This window comes from Lasioglossum baleicum, chromosome 7 (genome assembly GCF_051020765.1).
Source record: "Lasioglossum baleicum chromosome 7, iyLasBale1, whole genome shotgun sequence".
Classification (NCBI taxonomy): Eukaryota; Metazoa; Arthropoda; class Insecta; order Hymenoptera; family Halictidae; genus Lasioglossum; species Lasioglossum baleicum.
This window is the reverse complement of record NC_134935.1, coordinates 15827631-15852032: the sequence shown is the minus strand read 5'-3', so window position 1 is coordinate 15852032 and position 24402 is coordinate 15827631. Positions and strand designations below refer to the sequence as shown.

Here is a 24402-nt window from a genome sequence, read left to right as displayed (position 1 = left end):
GAAAACCCGTGTGCTAACCCACGGGTCGGTTTAACATATTTTCCGACGATTCTCAAAAGTCTGCACCGTTCGATGAGGCTATCATCTTCTAGCAGCGGAACCATTCAGTGAAAACCAATATGGCGGCGTTCTAACTCCTGTCAGAAATATGAACCAATGAACTCTTGCCCCATTAAAACTTACATTTCTGGCAGTTTCAAAATTTATCTAAATTATACAGTCGAACCTCGACGACTCGAATCTTAAGGGAAGAACTGCAATCTTCGAGTTTCAACTTATCGAAGTCTTCGAGTAAGAGAGGTGTACTCTACGAAAATTTGCTGATTGTAATAGCTTTTAGGAAAGAAATGTTCAATTTTTGGAGATGAGTTATTCATTATTATACATAACAGTAAATACAATAATCTACTATGAGTTTTGATTAGTGTGATTTTACTCTGCGTTAATGAATTAACAGATTGTTGATCAACGGTATTTTCAGCGGTAACCAAAGCAGAGAATACATTTTCTTCAATATCATCGCATCTTTCTACGAAACTTCGTAAAATATTTACTGTTGTTTGTTTTGGCTTGTTTAGCTTCCACACTTGTGGAAAATTCGAGGTTTTAAAGTGCAGCGGAAGGGAATGAACACAATTTTCGTCTTATAGAGGTTTTCGAGTTAAAGAGGTTCCACTGTATTTAAAAAATGTATAAATTATATTAAAAGTTGAAAATTCTTGGTCTACCAAAACAGTGGTTGAGAATTCCCCGACTAGATAAAAGGCAAACAATCAATTCACAATGCTCGAATAGATCCCGGAGTGCCGTGGAGAAGCTCGCCGAATAGATCATCCCCTAACCGTGTCCCTCGATCGCGCGGCGATAGGGCGCGTCGTTCGGTAAATTTAATTAAAGCGATCGGCGTCGAGTGTTTTGGTTGGCTGGTATGAAAAAAAGGGACGGTTTCGAACGTTCTCCACCCCACTGGGCGACCCTCTGGGCAACCCCACGGATCTGATTTATTTAAAAGCGAAGCCCGGTGAGCGCGGATCTACGCCGTGGAATAAAGCACAATATACCGAACGAGCACGAACGAACGTAGATGCTCGCCGGAAGCCGGGGCAAACAAGATATATGTCCGCGACACGGCCAAATGGATTCTCCATTATTAAAAATGCTCCCGTGAGCACTCTCGGCCGTGTGATCCAATTTACTTAAATCTCCGGGGCGAGGCACGGTGGGCGAGGCGTGCTCTCCTCTCTGTCGCATTGTGCCCCGAAACCAGTTTTCCACCGCGGGAAAATAGAATACAGGAGAAATGGCGCATTAAACGGACGAATCGATCATCGCCGAGAAGTTTAACGACCCGACCATTACCCAGAGAACGCTTCTTCGAGTGGAGCCACCCTTATTTATCGTCCCCGGGATCCGCGGCATGCAAAACGCCCCGATGATTTATAAACTACGCTTTATCCGTCATTAGCTCGTCTGAGAAACTTCTTATCCTTTCGAACTAATGGATTGACGGCGGGAATACGTCCCTGGGACACTTAATTATTTCGCTGTTCGGTCGTCTGGCAGATATTCTTCGTTTCTATTGCGAGACCAGCAGAAATACAACAGTCTAAGAACGTTAAAAGAATTTGGAACTATTGTTGCGTCGTTCATTTTTCTTCAACACTAAACCTACCACTACTTACGGTTTATATTTTTCCTTCTTACAATTATTGAAATGATGAAGTTGCTTATATGGAAATTGAGTCGGTGAATTTCTTTATCTAAGCACACATTATGATAAAAATTGCACAAAGACGAGCTAAATAGAGCCTTGTCCTTTTTTGTAAGCTGAAACATTTTGATCGCTTTTGTGCTCGGTAGGTTAAGTGTTAAGTACATGGTTAAAGGGGATTCATATTTTAGTACGTGTTAAATTTTTTTATGTAATTTTTCGTCAACATTTTTTTAAGGTGGGGAGTAGGTATTGATTTGTTATTATTGCGATACCTCGGTAAATTGAGGTAGTTATTTTCCAGTTATGACCTTGTATGACCTTGAAGGTTGCTGTGCCGTATAAAAATGAATTTGTCTAGGCACACGCTTTCATACGATATAAAAAAGAAAATCATTCCATTTAAAAAATTGAAGATCGCAATCATTTCTAAGAAAACAGTTCCAACACAAAAAATTATCCTTTTAAATTAATTATCCTGCTAAATTGCACTTGCTCACAAATGCATAAAATCCGCAGTATATTAACCCCTTGCCTTACAATATCGTGTCTGATTCGTGATGAAGATTCTGAACAGATTCTGATAAAAATTAAACTGAAATGAAATTCTATTTTGGTTTTGTTAATACAAAGCTATTGCAGAACATACAGACACATAATTTATATCAATTTTCTCCTTTTTTGGGAACTTGCTATCTACAAAAAAGTTCTAATCACTGAAACCGTAAACTAAATCGTAGGGCAAGGGGTTAATTACTATAAACTGAATTCCCGCTTAGCATCGAGCAAGCTGAAAAATAGACCATCTATTAATAGCGGCAATCTTGTTTCTCATGATCTCGAGAGTCTTTCTTCTTGCTCGCCCGGTTCATAGACATTTATTACCGTCCCGAGGAGATGGTCTCAATAATCAGATACGAAACGGATTCGTACAACGTGGAAAGGAATAACTTAAAGGAAACTAGGGCACGGAGTGATTCCGTCGAACGAAGAGGTATTTATAGGATTCCTCTCGAAATTTATGCCGGGGGTATCAGAGAGAGAGAGAGTGGGCGGGAGGGGTGGGGGTTAGGAATTTCACGGGGCCGCAAACAGTGTTCGACCCTTACCTATTCTGCCCAATCAAGAAACAATTTATTGAAATTCCTCGGTGGAGAGCAGTCGGTGTACGCGGATCCCGAGCCGCTATAAAATACTTTTCTTAGCGGGGCCAGTAGCTTCTTCCATCCCTTTAGAAACCGTCCCCGGCGATATTGCCCGGCGATAAATTACATGGCACCCCATTCCCAAGCGACAACGAAGTATCTACACCCCCATATGCGATCCTGACCACCGCCAGTACGCGGAGATTCTTGAATATTTCCATGAGAATGTGACTGACGTAGACCGGCCAGGATCCTCGGTAGCATTATGCAAACCGATTCCCCCGTGCGTTTATTCCGCGTGGGATTCTCGATGGGGGAAATGTCTCTGGCGGAAATCGGTACTGGAAACTATCCATTGTTGTTTATACCGCCTCGCTTTACGGAGTTCCCGATACGTTGGGAAGATGCTCTTCTCCACCATGCTGGTGCAACGGTTGTTTCAGAGAATTGTTCGTTGTTGTACGAAGTACAGTCGTGTCGCGATAAATGTGATACTCTCCTGCACCAGGGGTGGGCACGTTTGCCATGATTGAGGGGAAACCGTCCCCACCCTAGCACCCACGTCCCCTTCCAGTGACGTCGTTACCATGGTGACTGCCTTAGACTATACATACTTATAAATCCGGTTTCAAATAACATGTGTTCCAAGATTACTTCATCTACTGTATAGATAACGGATGGGGGCAAAGTCTGTTGAGAAGTCGCAGTGCAATTTTATTGTATCACTCGTTCATTTTTACTTTTCTCCTATTATTTTAAGTATAGCGCTAACTCATTTTGACGATTATAATTCGGAAAAAGTGCAATTTTAATATGTAGATGTTGGTAATATGTAATCTGTATTTATTTTTTCCTCACAACTTACTTTATTTTAAGAAAAGAATAACGAGGATATTATACAGAGTGGACCACATAACTCTTAACAGCTCAATATCTCGAGAACTATGCCATCGATTTTAACACAAACGGACAAAGTTGACTGGTAAACTGGGGCTCGTACGATATCAAAAAAATTTTGTTTGTGTGTAATTTTTTTTAGAGTTATGAAGGTCACCTTCATTTTTTAAAATGGAATGAGGTATTTTTTAATACGTCAATCGATGCAGCTGGACATTCGTTACAAACAAGTACTAACCTATGTATGTCGAAAAGTTAGTATAATAGTTCAGGAGATATTTCGAGGTCCTATTGTACTAAACTGAGTTCAATCTTTGGATTAAATTATAATTTGTTGTTAATTAATACCGCCAATAAGACATTTCTCTTTTCCAAGACATACTGCCAGATTGTAATAAGACTGCAACGTTTATCTTTCGCAAGACACACGGCGAGATTGAGTTTATTAATTAATTAGTACCGCAGCGGGCCTGCAAATATTTTTCTTTTCCAAGATTCATACCGACTCAATTTATAAGCTAATTCGATCGCATTTTTGCGCAGTTCAGGATACGCACGTCGCTACACGACCGTTTGTTGTTCCAATTAGACCGGAAGTTTATGCAAATGTACGCTTTCACGGGCAAATTGGACGAAATTGAAAAATCAGGAGAAACTTTCTTTCCCTCAGAAATATTTCCAGAGCGAGTTGAAAATAGAACGGAGTTGAATGGAATTCCCCATTAAATCTCGAGTTTTATTACCGTGCACCACTTTTATAATAAACTAGTCTTCCCAAATGGAATTGTTTATTTGCTCGAGTCTAGTTGCTCCGAAATGATGAAACGCTCGAAACTTTAAAGCTGCGAAGTTCATTGAATTTATATTGTAACTATGAAGCACAACGCGCATACACGTGTACCACGAATATTTCAATAGTACGAAATAATTGATACTTGAACTGGGCGAATCCGCTGTACGATGTATCAACAGTTTGTGAATTTAATTAAATGGAAGTTGACATTTAATTAAACGAAAGAACTCGTCTGTAACCCGATTGCGATTCGCTTTACAGCAAAAATATTCAATTAATTAACAATTGATCTTTGTATTGGAAATGGAAAATTTGCTTCCTGATGAAATTGATGCACACAAGTGGGGCTGCATATTTGCCAGCTTTTCTATTAAAAGTTTTTTCAATAACCAAGCTCAACAATACGCATATAAATTAATAAAAAAGGACACAGATGTGGAAATATTTTTCAGAAGCTCTCTAAAAATGGGTCGGTAAATACTACTTCGCTATGTTTGCTCGTCAAATAAATTTACCGTTTGAACGCATTTCGTTATTTTCGCAAAAATTAGAATTTAGGGGATGGTGTCTTCTCGTGCAATCTCTCTAAGGTTAAAAGGAGTAGTTCGTCATCCATTGTGCCATTTGTCTGCAGACAGGGCCAGCTCCCACGCAGCCATTAGCAGCCTTTCGGCGCGCGGTGGATTTAAATAAATAGGTCGCATTGACGTCGCGACGCCCCCGCAACACGCTCTGAATAATGGATCAGGGGACCGCTTATAAATCCCACGGGAGGAAAAAGTGCGATGGACGTTCGCCACTCGAACACGGGATAAACCGTGACCCATCTTAAGCTGCGGTTGCACGCGAAATTACAAAATTGCTAAGAACCTTTCAAAAATACCATAACATTGAATACCATTGCATAAATAAAACCGTAGTGAAAGGGTAAATAGTATGTTTGAGGACTTTTCGAAGTAATTTTTCCAGGTGTCCATCAATTTTCTTGTACATAACGTGACTGCGCGAATGGCAGACTTCATTCATGTAAATCTAATGTTATGCAGTAATATTTATCTGGTGAATCATCCTGCACAACCACCTACATACACAGTTGGGCAAAAATTTTATTTAACCCGGCGTTAGTTAGGTGAGGTCTCACAGACCCCAGAGATTTTAGATTGAGTTGAGTGGGTGTTAAACGCACTTTATTCGAAATTTTTGCCCAACTCTGCCTACATACGTGAGATATCTCGTCCATTGTACGACGAAATCGTGGTGACGAGATAACTCGTTCATTGTAGCGCAAGGATTAAGGAAAGATTGGTACCTGTAGCAAGCGATCGCGACTTCTGTCGAGCACAACCGCACCCTTATCATCCAGACGACTCGCCCGAACCCGTCTCCACCCTCTTCGACACTTTCATCATCGTGAAACAGTGTCGCAAGAGCGCCGTGAACGGGATACGAACTTTAAATCGAATCGAATGGAGACGGCAATTTGATGCTCGGTACAAAAGCTATCGGGGAAAATGGGGGAGGCTGTCGGAGGGTGGAGAATCGAACGGGGGGTGCGAGGAGAGGAGCAGCCGATCATTCGAAACTTTATGAAACTCGAGCGATCGACTACTTACGCTTCCACGGGTTTATACGAGTGTTTTACGAGCGTCGCGACGCGTATGCACGCTTGCCACGGATAATTTTGTGACTGGTGCTGCAGGCGATACCCTCGCCATTTTTCTTCTTATTTTATCGGGACTCTAGAAGCCTCTTCTCTGTTTCCTTGCTTTGCTCATCCTCGTGCTCGTATTATGCGAGGAATAAAGGTTAGCACGACATACAGCCACTAATCAAAAAAATAGGATCACGATTTTCAATATTTCTTGCGTGTTTTTAGAAAAATTTTTCATTTATAATTTTAGCTAGTTCAAAATAATACAGTAGCGTTTTTGGTAAACTTGTCGTATTTTTCGAATACGACGGGCTTACCGTATTTTTAAATTCTTGAAATGTGTTTGCAATAATAAATTCATTTATGTGATCATGTGTGTTTGTGGTCAGGCCCTATAGCCAGACTCGTGACGAAGGTTTTTAACAAAGTATAACAAATATGAATGTTACGCGTTTCATTTTAGATGAAATAAAATATTTGATTCGTTTGTAATCAATATTTGTGCATTAAAATAAATGCAGCAATGCAAAAAATATATATTTCCTTGTCCCTTCTACGATATTTTTGAGCATAAAGAGACGTTCTAATCACTGTAACTGTGAGAGAAAAGGTACGGCAATGCTCGAATCAGTAGTAGAGGCTGACATTAATGCAGCGACAGTGGAATAGGTGGTGTCTTGGTCAGACGGCCGACCTCCCCACTCTACATTCCCCTTCTACGACGTAGAAGACGCGTTCCGTCTCTGTCGAGCACGTGTCGGAATGTCACGTGACTAATCCGGCACTGGTAGGGAGGGGGTAATTTTGTCCCTTCATGAGGTGTCTCTTCTACAGGGTGGTCCGGATATCATAGTACAGTCGGACACATAAAAGAGTAAGAAAATAATTTGGTATAACCTTTTTTATACGAGCTTCGTTTTCGAGAAAAGCATGTTCGAAAATGCAGCGAATACAGCTGTTGCATATGAATCGTCTGATGCATCTGACCGTGATCTCAACCAATTCTACTTCCTGCATATACAAAAATATTCGGACAAAATTGCAATACATCAGAATTGTAGAAAAAATACAAAAAGTTACATTTCACAACCTTTTTATGTGGGTCTATATTAAAAATTTAAAAAATACGTTTTGTAGATCTGTGTCAATTAATATTCTGAAGATTTCGTCAAAATCGGTCGACGTTGCAATGAGCTACAAACGTTTAAAGATGGAGAAAATTGCAATTTTTCATGATTTTTGGCCTGTAACTGCAATAAATCTAAGGATTCTTACATCTTTCAATGCCTGTCGTTTTCCCCCGCATCAATCGATTTCGATAAAACTTCTACAGTACATATAATTGACACAGATCTACAAAATGTACTTTTTAAATTTTCAATATTGTCCCACAGAAAAAAGAATTGAAAATGCAACTTTTAGTATTTTTTTCTACAATTCAATACAAAATTTCTTTTCCCATCCTGTACTAAACTAATTGCTCTCGCTTTCCAAAAAAAGTTCAAGTCGCATGGTCCAATATTAAAAAAGTTATCGTCCTTTTAAGAGTGTCCCAATATTTTTGTGACCGACTGTACTAAAGCACGCGAACCCGGCGGAACTTTAAACTCGATTTTCTCGAAAACGAAGCGTCAAACGATAAAATGTTATTCCTTTTTTTCGACTTATTTTTACATGTAGAATCATCATCTGCCCAGTTGTACTACGATTTCCGGTCCACCCTGTATAATTGTCGCTCGGCAGTAATCTCAGCCGTGAAAGCGAGTAATGTATTTATCGGAATCACTTTACCGGAACACTTTCTCCTCTCGCTGTCGGCGAAGGTTCGCGAACGGACATTATCCATTTCCCCGGGATAAAATCGGGGGATCTGGTATATTATTCATGCGGCCATTACAGGCATTCCGAAACGGTGAACGAAACTAATTAGCGAAACGTCTCGCAGCAGCAGTAGTCGCCGCCGCCGTCGGAATTATCGATGATAATTCCCTTGTTGCAGTTCTCGCGATAGTTCGCGAACCAAAGCCCCCGGCCTTGTAAACAGGATCCCCCGGTGAGCCGATAACGACGAAGAAACAATCTCCGTTTCCCGTCGGGACATAATGGTCGAAGGGAATCGAAGTTTTCGCCCCGCGATCAGCCGGGGAAGCAAATCTAAAGTAGCTTCGAATCTCGTCCGATAGTTTCGAAACCGTTTCGCAAGCAATTTCGTCGAGTGGAACTATATTTTTAAGCCGCCTCGGATATCTGGGATCGAAACCTTTGCAAGTACTTAGCGCCAGGAGCTTCTCTGTGTAATCGAACCTTTAAGTCGAACCCTTTATGAGCTGCTGGAAACCGTAGTTTTCTGATCGTTGCAAGTTCTAGCAGGGCTTCACAGAAGTTCTACCATTTCGCTACACTGTCCTGCAGCTACAAAATGCTTTGTGCTCAAACGAACTCGTTTGTTCTATATTTACAGAAGCAATTGATATCATAATTCTGTTATTTAACAGAGTTAATCTGTTTCTTTATAAGGTGTAGCATCTTTGTAGCTAAATAAAAATTGTTCAATTAAGAAATTATTCATGGAAGAAATACATGAACACCTACCCTCTACACTTTCTATTTTGTACAAAGAGCCACAGTGCAGTCACGACAGAGTGTGATAGTGAGAACAGTGCACGAGAGGAGTCAGTTGATTTCACGTATGAGTATGTGGTACATAACATAAATAGGTCGTCTAGTTGTCCCTTCTATTGAACCTCTTAGCCTCTCCCCTCCCGCCTCTATCTCAGCGAAAAGCCATTGTTGGCGACGAGCCATTATCTCCGTTGAGGTACGAGTGCTTCAGTTTAGAGGAGAAAAGACACCCGAAAATCCTTTGGGGGAGGAGACGGTGAACACGGCCACGGGATAATCGCAGCAGGTGCATCCGTGGATTAGCCCCAAGACTGGGTAATTAATTATCGCCGATTTCGCGACTGCTACGCTGGCACAGAAAATAGAGATAAAGGCTCACCCGGGGCGTGTGTACAGTTTAGACTCTATTCCTGATTGGTTGGGGAACAAGGTCAGTGGGACTACAGCTTCAGAATGCATTTTTCAACAGTGCATATACCATTTTAGAAGAACCTGGACTCATTGTCAGTTTATCTCATTGAACGACAAATTTTTTCAAATTTTCTTGTCAAATGCACACCTTCGTATGCATTTTTAAATTGTTGTAAATGTTTGTACTATTTTTGTTGAAGGATATGATTGAAGTGGAGTTCTTCTCTAATTAAAAGGGACAGCCTAGTTAAATTGGTAACTTTAACATTAAAACTACCGAGCACTGAAAGCGATTCAAATGTTTCATCTGATAAAAATGACAAGGCTCTATTTATTTAGATTTTCTGCGATTTTTATTAAAGTACGTGCTTGGATAAATAAATTTATCGAATCAAACTGAACGCACAAAAATGTACCGCTTCCGCAGTTCCTGGGTTTTTCTCAAATCGTTTTACTTGTAGCCGTAAAGGCGACAGCTTGACTTTCCTGGATTCGAGCTTTATTTGAACAATTTTAAATCGCCTCTACTCATTTTTGCCATAAACTCATAAAATCCCTTTCCGCGGGAGTTCCACTAAAATAGATAGCTTCTCTCAATAATTTACTCAATGCAGACAATTTTTATTTTCCATAGAGACCCGCTGTCTACTCCTCTCAAATTAAATGAGCGACAGTTTACACACGGCGACTGTATAGTACTGTGAATCGCGTTTTCGCTCGAAAAACTTTCGTTTCCTTAACGATCGGCCGAGGAGTGGCGTGTGTCGAAGGGATTAGCTCGTCGGCGAGCGATGATTTGCAAAGGAAAGAGGAGATTCGTATTCGCTGAGTAAACCGAGAAAGCTCCGGAGGAAGTCTCTGGAGGAAAAATAAAGGGAGGGGCTTCGAGCGAGAACCGTTCGAGAGAGAGAGAGAGAAAGCGTCCGTGCTTCCTCCTCGGTGGCCCGGCAATTCCGAGAGTGCAGGCTCTGGTAATATCCTGCTGCACCTCGACGGCTGCCCTCCCGATGCACCACAGAGTTGCATAACGTCCCGACCGCGTTCGACGACCAACGAGAGCACAGAATTCCAACTAGCCGTCTCGATAACAACGTTTGAAAAGTTCACCGTGTCGAGGCGTAGCGTCGCACCGCTCAAATCTCCTTGAAATCTCGAACGTTCAACCGGAAGTATGAACGCGGAGGAATCCTTTATCACAGTCAGCCGCTTACTATGCCATAGCAGTGCACAATAAATGCGTTCGAGGTCGGAGTCACTCGGAAATTCCTTTCTTTAATTTTTGTTTCGGTGGGGAAGTGTTCACACTCTTCAATCTTCAATTCTTTTATTCTTTCTACTGCTTTGATCTACAACTCCTCATTTTTGTCATAAGTGCACAATATTCACAGACTATATATAATATTCACCAGTAACAGCTGTGGACACAGAGTTGGGCAAAATTTTTATTTTTATTTAAATAAAAATTTTGAATAAAGTGGGTTTTTTCCAAATTGGTTTTAAACTCACTTTAATCGAAACTTTTATTCAAATAAAATGTTTGCCCATCTCTGGCTGTGGATTTCTGTGCAAAATGAAAATTATCTGCGTCAATTGCAACAACAGCCACCGAAGAACTTTCTTTCTATAATGAATAATTTTAAACTCAGACAAATTTTGATCTGTTTCTTATCATTAGACTGCGAATCTTTATGCATTTATAGGAAAATTTTGAAAATTGAAGATGTTCCGTTACGGGAGGCTTGTACAGCAAGAACAAATTTTTTGATTTTCGTGAATTGCCAGCGCCCGGTTTCGCAGTGCTGGTTTATTCGCAGAGACCGCAGGACGTCCGAATTAAATAGGATCCGCGGACAGAGCAATCGATATCGTGAATCGCATACGGGATGTCGAAGACGAGCGACACAGACGAGAAGACGGTTCTCCGGTTACACGGTCGAGGTTTCGAAGTTGGGATCCGTGAAAGAAACTGATGGGGCATCTCCGGGTTCTGCCAGCAGTAACTCGGAGCCTCGTAAAAAGAATCGCTCGATAACTCTGCGGTTTCCAAGCGCAGTATTCGCGGGTTCTCGCAGCCGAATTTTAATGGGCAGGGAGGATCGCCCCTCAAGATTCCGCCGTTCTCATGGGCCGACGATCCTGCGGAAGATTTTTACCGCTCGTCAAACTGTTTACCCGCAAAAACCAGCTGGTCGAGCGTTCAACGGTGGTGATCCGGAAGGAAAAACCTTCGGAGAAAAACGACGACGCTCGGCAAACACACCGGCGCGGTGCTCTCGCCTGTGTTTTCCCAGCCGAATTTCCCGCGATCCTGAGAATACCGTCCGACGGTTTCCGCCGCTGAGATTGCGGATCTCGCGAGCGATTACGTTCGGCTTTCACGAGCAGATTTACGGGCAGATCGGGGAAAGATCGTTTTGACACGTACCGGTGACCTGTGCACGAACTCGAGGAAGCAACGCGTGCGTCTGAAATCACGGGAAATCGAGCGCGTATGCTGTTCTGCCAGCGTCTGTCAGTGAGGCAGCTGCATGTTACGTCCAACTTTGATTTTGGGAGAGGGATATGCATCTCTCGGTGGGTGGTTGTGCAGGATGGTTCACCAGATATTACTGGATAACATTAAATTTACATGAATGAAGGATGCCACTCGCACAGTCACGTTACGTATAAGAAAATTGATGGAGACCTCGGAAAATTACTTCGAAAGGTCCTCAAACATACTATTAACACTTTTATTACCGTAGTCGAGACACACTACCGCCCAAAGTATGTGGACACTTGCGAAATGTGTAATAGCAACGCCTAAAAGTTACTCAAGTATCCAAAATAATGACTAAAATTGATCAGTGTCCACATACTTTTGAGCGGTAGTGTATCTCGCTTCAACGATTTCGAAGAAACGATGCTATGGACGAGATATCGTGTATCATTATTACTGATATGAAGTGTTTTCATTGTAAGTTTGACACAAGTAATCGATTTTTAAGACATGTCAGCGTTGGTGGAAGGTGCTTAAAGATGATAAGTATAAAATACTCAATATTTGACACAATTAGAGTTTTTATTGTTTGTTTTGTATGGAATGCAGAGGGATAATTGTAATCGATGTAGAAGATTTCATATACAACAATAGAACGTGTAGTTTGCAAAAAAAAAAATGGCCGACGGAAGGAAACCAGATATTTCCGTAAAAATTGTTCAGTCACATTATGCACTTCACCATGCTTTCAAGCATTTCATACGAAATAAACAATAAAAACTATAATTTAATATAATTATATCCATATAATATGGAGTATTTTATGTTTGTCATCTTTAAGTACCTTCCACCAACGCTGACATGCCTTAAAAATCGATTACTTCTCTGTCAAATTTCCAAATAAAACACTTCATATCAATAATAAATAGACCGTGGATCTTTATGAAAAATAAAAAATGTTTGCATTGATTGCAAGACACAGGATTGAAATAGAAATTTCTTTCTTCTTTTAATTATCTGATTAAGCTGAAACCAATAGGCTGATGTCTTTAAATCTTTTTGTCATAAATGCATAAAATCCGCAGTCTAATAATAAAGATACACGAGAAATTCGTCCATAGCGTTGTACAACGAGATCATAGTGACGAGATATCTCGTTCATAGCATCGCTATTGTAGTGAAAGGGTTAATTATGACAAAACAATCGAAAAATAATAAGATCATGTTGAACTTCATCCAGTACAATCTTACTGAAAAATGCACTCATCCAATTTTTACATCATAGTGTCCAATTAAATTGTCAAGGAGTAGAGTATTTAGGATGTTCTTAACGTACAAGATCAAGTGGCCTAAATTGTATAGTAAGTGGATTGGCTCACCTCTATTCTGAAGGTCCATCCCTCGAGGCTGAGGAGTTTAAGGGTGGTGTTTCTGGCGAGGGCGTGACACAGCAGCCGAGAAGGATGATCGTCGAGGGCGAGTCGAGGGCTAGCTAGGTCCAGCAGCTGCAGACATGGCGCCTCTGTCAAGGCTAGGACCAGTGGCATCACGTCCGCAGGTCTGGACGCCCCAGCAGCCCTTAAAGCGTCCAAATTGCGCGCCCTTCTGACGGTCTCCCCTAAGCAGCCCGCATCCAGTCCGCCGAGCAAACACTTGGACACATTCAGGGACCTCAGCTTGCAGTTTGGCTCTCTGAAACATAGGACAAACCGGCGCCGATTAATTCGATTGTTGGGGTTGAACGAAACTCGGTTGGCTTCCACCCCTTTGTTGTGGGAAGAACTTTAATCGTTTGATGTGCGGAAGAAGATTGAATGTCAGAGCTGTGTCTTCGATCCCCTTGTGCACTGTTCTGCTCAATGGGACATCCGTGTCTTGGAAATTTAATTGGATCATGGTCGAGGGGAGGAAACCAAATATTTAAGCTAATTGTAAGTCTTCAGTATTGTTTCGGCAAAATATGGAAAATTAAATTAAATATTCGAGTTTTCAATGTTTGTGCACATCGGGTTAGCCCTCTGCACTCCCCAATTATTTTTCAATTTTGTTGCCAACAACTCCCTAACTGTTCCAAGTGTTTTATTTGAAATTTACTTCAGAAGACAGTTCCTTGACTCTGCTACTAATTTTAACCCTTTAACTGCGGGTACTTTTAGCACAGCCGTAGTCCTGATTTTAAATTATATTACTGAAGTGATATTCTATTATATTTTAAAAGATTCTTTTTATTGAATTTATTTTATTTTTATTTTAGCCGCTGTTTTGATATCAGCAAAAATTAACATGTTCTTTATATATCACACCCGCAGTTGAAGGGTTAAACAATGGTATTTACTAATTATATTAAATATAGCTCTCAAACTTTGTTGTAATTTATATTTGAGGAGCTTATACTTGTTTTTAACTAAAAGATAAGACGATTAAGTACATAAAGGAAGAACTAAATCCATATAAAAACCCGTTTTAATTACATTTTTCCTTCTCTGATGTCGAGTTACACTCGACAAAGGAGTGCAAAGGTTTAAAGTAAAACATTTGGCGTTTTGAGAATTTACACTGAACTTTAGCCCTTTATATGGCGAGGGGTTGATATTATTTTATTTTTTGTGTTAGTTTTCTATTAAAATATGCTACAATAAAGTAGTAACCGGAAATTTGTTTCGCCAGAAACTCGTAACACAGATTTTTCAGGGAAAAGAGTCCTTTGAAATAGTTATCGATAATCGAAGCTACTTCGACATCTGCGAGCATGGTAAATTGCTAGCGGAAAATTTTACCAATAAGTTCTCATTGCGTAACGAACGACTTCCTCGTAATAAAACCAGGTCCCAAGGCGGATTTCCAATCTGCCTCCAATTCCTTGTGGATTCTACGACGACGACGACGACGACGACATGTTTTCTAATAATACTGCAAACGTGGCCATTTGGTATTCAAAAAGCGTATTGCTTGGTCCTCTTTTTTCGCGAGGAACATTGAGGAGTTTATTTGATCACTAGACTGCGGATTTTTATGCAAAATTAACATTTTCTTAATTGCAAACACACTCACGCAACAATTTTTGAAATATTTTAGTACACGATGAGGAAATTTCTAAATGTTCATCAAAGATTGCATTTCATTTAACAATTGCAAGGATTGAACAATTTTCTAAGTCTGGACTTAACCGATTTTTGCCCTGAGGTGTCCAATTATTTCACTGACGCATAATGAAGGAAAATGAAGCGCGACAAATGAGGCTCTGCATTCTTAATAATCATATTTTTATCGTTGCAGCAACATTTCATGCAAAGCTACAGAAAGACAGGAAGAGACCGGAGGCCAACAGGGGGACAGAAGCGATTTAATCAAAGCAACTGACAAGATACTAATTACACGCGATCGATGGGGCTGGCCCCTTTATTAATCGAGTAGTTAGACTCTTAATAATGCATCGTTCTCGCCAAATTCGTCTGGAGGAAAGGAAAAGTCGTCGGAAATAAACTTGACTGCGATTCGAGAGACGAAATAACATCGCCCGCACGTGTTTCATGTATAATTCAAATTGATGTAAAATTCATCCGAATGTTTAAATTAAAAAAAAAAATGCATCGAATCTGTTCACCTAATATTTCGCGAATGCATGACCCTGATGGATGCATAAAGCGCGAAGAAAGTATCAAGGCATTGCCCAGGGAGCTCGCGAACCGCAATAAAGCGGACGCGTGAGAACGTCACGAAACTAAAAATGTCACGCCGAAGAATATTGCCTTCTTTTATGAAACTTTTTATTTCGCAACGCAAGCAAGACCTTTGGGAACGCCATACTAAGATAAGAATTAGTCGCAAAATAAAAATCGTCGCTTGGAATATCGCTGTTCGTTGTAAACTAAAAATTAGAGACCTTCAGAAATATATCAGGCTAAAAAATAAAAATTATTTGCAGTCATTTTAAGCTACAGCAGTTACATAGAAGTTCTCTTAATCATTTTAAGATTGGAATTTTAAGATCACTTTCAGATGTTAATTAATAGACTGCGGATCTGTATGCAAAAACAAATGTTTTACATTGATTGTAGGAAGCAGGAATAACATAAAAATTGACTCCATCCCTTAACGGTCTTGTTACATTCAAAGCAACATTATAACATTCTTGGATTCTTAAAATCTTTTACTGTTTTATATCTCACACAACAACTAAAAAATTTACCAAAAATCTAATCATTCTATTATATTAAATATTACTCAAACTTTGTTGTAATTTATATTTGTGGAACTTAGATTTGTTTCTAACTAAAAGATAAAACAATTAAATAAATAAAGGATGAACCAAATACATATAAAAGCCTGTTTTATTTATATTTCTCTTTCTCTGATGTCGAGTCACACTCGACAAAGGGTTAATGTGAATGAGGGGGAGAAGAACATTTAAAAATTTTTATTTTGCACGAAGATCCGCAGTCTAGCGATAACAGTAGCAACAGTAGGATCCTCGGACCAATACAGAAACAAGCTACTCAAGCAATCGGAAGCGCCCTAACGCTCTGGACGATGTACCCGCAATAAAGCGGACGCGGATGGCACTGGAGCAGAGAGATGTGGACGCGTGGGAACGTCACGTAACGGGCGGGTACCGGGTACAGGGTACAGGGTATAGGGTACGCGTACCTGCGTTTAATAGGAACAATTCAAGGAGGTCGATTGTCGGGATCGCGTCTGGATTTAATGGTATATACCGGTTCGGACGATATTTACTCGGCTATTAGGGTGGGCGGACGGGGGTGCGGCTAATGGCGCGCCTTTAATGGTATCCAGCACGGGTAAATCCGCTCGAGTACCCTCGACGTGTCTATCCGAGCAAAAATACACCAGCCGCTCGTGCTTTGAATCCGCGGCGAAAATAAACATTTTATTCGGCCCGCGCCCGCCAGCGGATAAGCCGACGGGCCAATAAAACTGATACCCTAAATCAAACCTCGTATCGGACCCCTTCTCTCTCTCTCTCTCTCTTTGCCTCTGTATCTCTCTATTTCTCTTTGACTCTCAGACTCTCTTTTTCCAGGTCGTCTGCTCTGCTTGGTTTACATTATTCATCTGACATTACTCATTTCTCTTATGTCTCACACCATGTCCTGTTTCTTAACACATTATCGACCGGTGATTATTGCATAATTTTGAAAAATCTATGGTACATGGCTAAATGGAATTTTTAATGGAATCTTCAATAGCAACAGCAATTTTCATTGTGAACTAACAAGTCACCCTAAATGACGTCATCTAATAGTTTCATTTAAGATTGCAATGTAAAAGCAAATTTCTATGCTTTCTTTTGGTACAGCAGAAATTTTGAAAATTTGAAATGAATTGAAGTGAACTTTTGAAAACTGTGAAAAGATTAATTGCAGTTAGAAACAACAATTGTTTCCAACCCACTAAAATTATTAAAGAAAGAAACAACTTTCTGCTTGGCTGATGTTCCTTAAAATGGTGAATTTTTGAAAACTGTGAAAAGATTAATTGCAGCTGGAAACAACAATTGTTTCCAACCCACTAAAATTATTAATGAAAGAAAAAACTTTCTGCTTGGCCCGTGTCCCTTGAAATAGAGGTACATACTTTTTGCATAAATATCCGCAACATAGTGATAATCGTTTCTGCATCAAAGGCGACACTCATCCGCAACGGAACGAATTAACTCTTTGTCTGTCTGTTTCTCTTTTTCCAGTTCGTTGCTCTGCTATCTCACTCACTCTGATTCTCTCTGTTGCTAGTTCTCTTCTAGTTCCACGTTCTTCGATTTTAACCATTCGGCAGAGGAAACGTTCTCCTACGGTTTGCCTCCGCCGGAAATAAACGGCCGCGGGAAAAGCAATGGATCACGGGCCGACGCGTTTTAGATACCGCGTTTCGCAGTCCCAATGGCGAATTGATTTCCCCTTTGAAGAATGGAACGCTCGGAACACGGCACCGCGCCACGGAAATTGTAGATTTCGGAGGGCTCTACCCTTCCAGCTGAAATTTATCGAATTATCGGATTTATTGCGATTCTGCCGTACAATCATCCGTGTCCGCTTCTACGCGCTTCGAGTCTTTCAGCTTGTTTTTGTTGGCGGTGTTCGTATCGCTGTTTACGCTGTTCGCTATCGTTTATTTGTATATTATGTCCGCGCTCGATTTTTGGTAATATTTCCACATATTTATGAACCTTCGTATCGATGTGTACTCAATTCGTTTCTTTTTCTACATTATTTTCATTATTCATTTATCGACAAATTGTTAATGTCCAAACAAAGAAATTTGTTCAATAACTACCGTCGAAAGCATCTTTAAAATTCCATCAGTTTCCATCATTTTTATTACAAAGCGTCTATGCTTCAGATTTCCCAGCGAAAATTTCATTTTGATATCTCCCGGCAGGAGCCGTTATACGGTTATACCAAAACGTCAGAAAATTCATCGATCCTGCGAGGCAGCCTCGAGGCTAAAAGATGAGAAAATAATGGCGCCTAGTCGTGCACCGTGCTACGTTCCACCTGGGACGTCGAGGGAGTAGAAATTTATTGAGCAATTCATGCGATGACTGGATCAAATCAAATCTGCTGCGACACGGTAAAGGGCCCTTCGGTTTTAATGAAGCAACAGATCAATCCAGACGGGGCTGCCATTTTTCAAGAACGCCTTTTGGAAATCATTCTGCGGGCGCTTACGAACTCGATCCAAAAACAATGTACAAAACGTAGTAAATCGATCGAGGATTGTCTCTTTTCGAATTGATAAATTTATTTTTAACCGACCACTATTCTTGTTGATTTATCTATGATAAACACATATGTACATACAAAATATAGTAACCATCCAACTGCGGATCTTTATGCAAAGTAAAAATGCAATACAAATTGTTTGTATCAATTACAAGGCTTAAACAGAAACTTATTTATTTCTTCATCACTTTAATAAGTTAGTAATAATGTTATCGTATTTTTAACATTTTACATTTTTCTTCTTTCATCCACATTGTATGTAAAAAAAGAAAAAGATTTTCCAAATAATTATAATTGACAAGGTTACATGCAAAAATAAAAAAGGCATTTTTTAAAACTTGTTTATTTGGGCCCTTAATGAAAATTTAAAATATATGGTTTGTAGATCTATGTTAGTTATACACATACTGAAAATTTTATCGAAATCGGTTGACGCAGGATAAAATGACACGCATCGAAAGATGAGATTCTGTGGATTTTAAGCATAAAACTACGATTATTACCATTTTTAACTGTTTGTAATTCGTGTGTATGTTAATCGATTTCGATGAAATTTTCAGTATGTGTATAACTAACATAGTATATAACATTAATTTTCATTAAGGGCTCAAATAAAAACGTTTTAAAAAATGTCTTATTTATTTTTGCATGTAATCTTGCAAATTATAATTATTTGGAAAATCTTTTTTGCATATCATTTAGTAAACCAATGCTTCTAATTGTTTAAAAAGCATCAGGTCGTTTTAAAGGGCGTACGAATACTTTTTACACTCACTGTATGTGTACATACAATATTGCGCAATGTATTTCATTTGCCCATTTTTCTTAAAAATGGTTGCAATCATGGACAACTTCCTCAAGTAAAAATGTTTGTCAAAAACAAAAATGTCTTTCACTCGTTGATTTTTGAAATCTTTTCTCCAATAATGGCATAAACGTGCAAAATGATAACTCACTAACCGAAAGATAACTTTAAGCACATCGGCGTCTCGCATTTTACTATCTTTCGACTACGATGCGATGTACCGCGATTTTTATGCGGCGTTTCCAAAGTCGGGAAATCGTGAATACCGTTGCGTGTTCCGGGGGTGTTCGCGGGAAATGAGCGGAATTTAAGCAACGCTGTATATCCCGGCGCGCGATAAAATTGCCGTCGTAAGTCAAAAGGCCACGAGGCTATTGCGTTTTCAGACGTGCTCCAGTTTCGACAGCTTTACTGCCGGGGATTTCGCCGCCGCCGCGCCGATAGCTGGCGGAGCCTCGAGTGCTCGACACGAAAAGACATTTTTATCGCGTTAACTCGCTTTATCGTCCGCCGTCTCTTCTACGCGGGGATGTCTCCCGCCTCTAAAACTCGTCGACGTGCCTCGCGAAATCTCGAAACGCCGATTTTTTCCCCTCGGTTTTAACGCGAAATTGATGGCGGCTTCGAAAGTCACGAAGCCCTGGCTTTTATTTTAATTTGTGAACATTGACTATGTATTTTTGACTTGTCTGATTTATTTCAGCCGTGTGCTTGAAAAAGCACCTTCTTTAACATGTACTGTGAACCACGAAAGTATTTGAACGCACTTTAAAACAGTATAGCTTTTTTATAATTGTACCAAACGACCTGATTCTTTGTAAGCAATTAGAAGCATTGGGTTATTAAATGATCTGCAAGAAAGATTTTCCAAATAATTATAATTTACAAGATTACATGCAAAAATTAAAAAGGAATTTTTTTATCTGGGCCCTTAAAGAAAATTTAAAAAATATGTTTTGTAGATCTATAGTAGTTACACACACATACTGAAAATTTCATCGACATCGATTAACATACCCGAGAGCTACAAGTAGTTAAATGTGGTGAAAATCATAGTTTTCCGCGACTTTTGTCAGTTTGCCAGTTTCTGCTTAAAGTCCACAGATTCTTAAATATTTCGATGCGTGTCGTTTTTTTCTGCGTCATCCGATTTCGATGAAATTTTCAGCATGCGTACAACTAACATACATCTACGAAACATATACTTTAAATTTTCATTGCGGACTCTAATAAAAAAGTTATGAATGTCTTCTACTTTTTCTCATTTAATTTTTTTTATAAGTCTCTTTTACTTTCTCATGTAATTCGTAGTAATAGCAATTTCTCCAAAATCTTCTTTGCATGTCGTTTGCTAAATAAATTCTTCTAATTGTTCAGAAAAGATCTGGTCGTTCGGTCCGATCATAAAAAAGTTATACTCTTTCAAAGCACGTTCAAATACTTTCACGGTTCACTGTACGTTTTATTAAATAAATAATTCCTGTTTGTCTAAAATCGAGAATTTCCCGGAATGATTAACATGAATTGCACACGAAAAATATATTTGTAGAATAATCGGCTCAACAAAGATAACCAGAGCAGATTGAAGCTGAACGCGGCGAAGTCTCTCATTGCGTGGCAGTAAGATAGAAGTCGATGGGGGAACACGTAGTCATTGTATCGCGTAACGAGATAATTGCGCTGCTCGAGAAGTTCAAGTCTTCCTCGTAGTTTCCCTTTAACTACCCCCGAAGAAGATTGTCCGTAGTTCCGAGCCGGCCTAAGTATAACCCGGCCGTCCGGATGCTTAACGACGTTAACTGCCGCCGCGTTTCCAACGATACTTTTCCACTTTCCACTTTGTTCGTTGCCGCTCTTCCGTTTGCGAGCTCGTCGGGCCTCGCCGCCCACCAAACTCAAACGAAACTTCGCGATGGAAATGGCCCTTAACCTTTCAAAAACGACGTCCTGCCCCCGTTTTCTTTCCATGTGCCAGAACATTCGTGTTGCACACGCTACCATGATCTGGTGACGATTTATTGTTAACCCTTTCACTACAATGGACACGAGATGTGTCTCGTTTCCACGATGTCGAAGACACGATGCCAGTCAACGAAAAGTTGTAGAGGGAAATGGAAGGAACACAATTTTTAACTTTGGGTCTTTGTTTGGACTAGTTAGGAGGTAAACATACTAAAAGTCCCCACTCCTTTTTCGGTTTTCCGCTAATATCTCGGAAACTATGCGTCCTAGCGATAAGACCATTCTATACCAAATTAAAGCTGACAAAACGTGCCATGAGATTGATTCCATTCAGTTTTTCGCTATCTCGCATAGTTTCCGAGATATCCGCGCTCAAAGTTCACTAATTGTGCTGAAGAGTTCTATTTCACAATTAGAGAACTTTGAGCGCGGATATCTCGGAAACTGTGCGAGATAGCGAAAAACTGAATAGAATCAATCTTATGGCTCATATTGTCAGCTTTAATTTTGTATAGAATGGTCTTATCGCTATGACGCATAGTTTCCGAAATATCCGCGCTCAAAGTTCACTAATTGTGCTGATGAATTCTTTTTAGTTCTTCTAGTATAGTTCTTCTACTAGAAGTGTAAAGATAATCCTGTTTGACTAATTTTAAGACAGTGTCACAGCCACACGACGATGTTCCCAGATAATCAAATCGTGCTGATCTCGGCGCACAGGTTCGATCAATTATGAAACACAGCAATTTTGCAAATTCATAATTGATCGAACCTGTGCACCGAGATCATCACAATTTAATTTATTTCCCAGACAATGTTACCGAAGATCTAAACACACGAGACTCAATTAAAAACTACCACAGCTCGCAAACAAGCCAACAGAAGATCATCTTACAAATTCTGGAGAACCGCCAGAGTGTCCAATCGTGTTGGCGCCCGAAGATAAAAACTGATCCACTTCACCCGACAAAGAAACTTCCGATTGAAGTGCACTGCTCGAAACTTCGACAACCAGGCATCGAAACACAAAAATGAGGTCGCGGGAGTTGGCAGTTTTTCAATTTTCCCGACCCGACCGGACCCGACCCGACGCGACGCTGCACGGAAAGGCTGTCGAAATTGCTTTAAAAAAAAATGAAAAATGCACCCTGTTGGCCGAGCCTTTGAGACGCAACAAAGTTGCACACGTTTCGTTACACGGAGGAACGCAACGACGCGAACAGAGTTGCATTCCTGCGTGTTCGTCGCGTAGCTACACGCGTCTCCGTTCTCTTAAATTTTCCAGCGGACCGGGAACGAGCGAGGTTGGTGCTTGCTCTGGAAGATACGCTTGTATGAATGGCGACAGTGATATTTTTAATTAAAAACAGGGCGACCGGACCGGGGCCTGTCCGCAGCGAGTAAATTGGACCACCGCCGAGGAAAATATTTCCCGGGATTATGCATCTGTGCTCTTCCTTCGCCGTCCGGCGCGTCTGCTCGTTCGTTTCCGGTCCCGAAGCATTCAGCCAGTAAACTTGCATGCTGCTTGTACAACATTCTGCTTGCATTTTTCAACGAACAACTGGCTAATCTGCTGAAAACACCATTCCTGTAAGACTGAAATGCTGCCATAGGTTGTACTGGAACTTTTCGGGGGCTGAAGTGAAGGGGAGGCTTTGTTTTTAAAAGCAACATTAAGATGAATCGAGAAATACAATATATCGCTTTTTTAACCCTCTGTATACTGTGACGGAGTCTATTTTGACCAGGAGCATCCAAATTGTCATTTAAGTACTCATTTTGTGGCAATTAAACTAAGGTGGAGTGGGGTAAGTCCGTTAATTGGTTATTTTTATTATCATATGAACGAAATTTCTCCAGCTTGTATTAGAAAGATTAATGTGTCTACACGAGATATCGTAAAAAGTAAATTTTCAATGTCCGTTATAATAATAAAAATTATTTAAATTATTATAATAAAAATCGTCCGTTGTCCAAGGGTTAAATAAACTACGAGGTAATCTGTTGAGGATATTATTTTTGCAAGGGTGAAATGTTATAAAACATCGTACAGAGACTTTTTAGGGGTTGAAGTGAAGGGGTGATTTTATTCCACAAAGCAATTTTAAGGCGAATCTTGCAGAATAAGAAGAAAGAAATACTTAAACGTCTCCTATTTCTTGTAATACATAGATGCAGGCAATTTTTATTCCGCATAAAAATTCGCAGTCCAGACTGACCAACTACTAATCTTATAAAGATCCACATTTCGCATCCGCAGCTGCAACCAAATTAATTATGCAGCTAATGAAAGCCGTACCAGTCGGTATAGGTACGCGTACAAGCGCGGGAAATTCGAAACATCGACCCTGTCGCAAAAGAGCATTATGATTTCCGATGAAAGCCGGCGGAACAAAGACTAAGGATAAAGCAAAGGATACAGGGCGTGCTGTGTTTCTTGTGTGCACGGGCTGTCGGGGGATCGAGGTCTGCTCGCAAACGAGGAAACAATGGGTCTTGGGCTGTGCTACAGCCGTCGCCGCCGTCGGACGACTTCCGGTGTCCCTCGTAAACGGATTCATAATGGCGGCAGTGTTTTTCTTCCTGTCGCCTTTCCATCGGTCTCCGACGGTTACAAACGGTGTCGCCTGTTCCCCCAGCGATTCTTTTTCGCTTTCAAAGTTTCTTCTCCTTTACTTCATTTCGAGCTTCGGGCACATTAAGGTAAATTGGAAAGGCTGCGTTTCCACCTTAACTTTTCGCATTGACTGTTTGCAGAAACGGTCGCAGTGTGCCAGAACTGTGCAAAGGTTGCGCGCTGGAACGAATTACGGGAACAGAAAGGTAAACAGAGTTGCAAACTGGGGTAGAAATTAAAAAGCAGATTTTTCGAGTTTCTGGAAGCTATGATTTGTATAGTCTGCATATCGTTTGGTTATTGGATACAGTGTCCGAGGATTGTGGAAGGATTGTAGTGTTTTGAACGATATAATTATAGTCTAAAATGAAAAATTGGAAAGGATTAGTGGGCTGATTGATTGAAATACAAAAACGTGTAGAGTTTAAAGAAAAATTCTACACCCTACGAAAACTGGGTCAATAAAAACAAAGAGAGGTTGTTGGGCTAGTTGACTGAAGCATAACAACGCACGTCTATGGTCTACGAAAAATTGGTAGACCTTACAGAGTTAAAAAGCTAAAAAA

The 24402-nt window shown here is 40.3% G+C and overlaps 1 protein-coding gene across 3 annotated transcripts in view; it reads right to left on the bottom strand.

Annotated features, from left to right (window-relative positions):
- LOC143210821 (uncharacterized) overlaps positions 1–24402 on the bottom strand; it is a 313009-nt gene that overhangs the window by 6658 nt on the left and 281949 nt on the right. For all 3 annotated transcript variants that reach the window (XM_076428021.1, XM_076428024.1, XM_076428022.1), the window contains one exon: positions 13089–13401. In XM_076428021.1, the coding sequence (XP_076284136.1) occupies positions 13089–13401 (313 nt within the window). The remainder of the gene's footprint in view (positions 1–13088; positions 13402–24402) is intronic.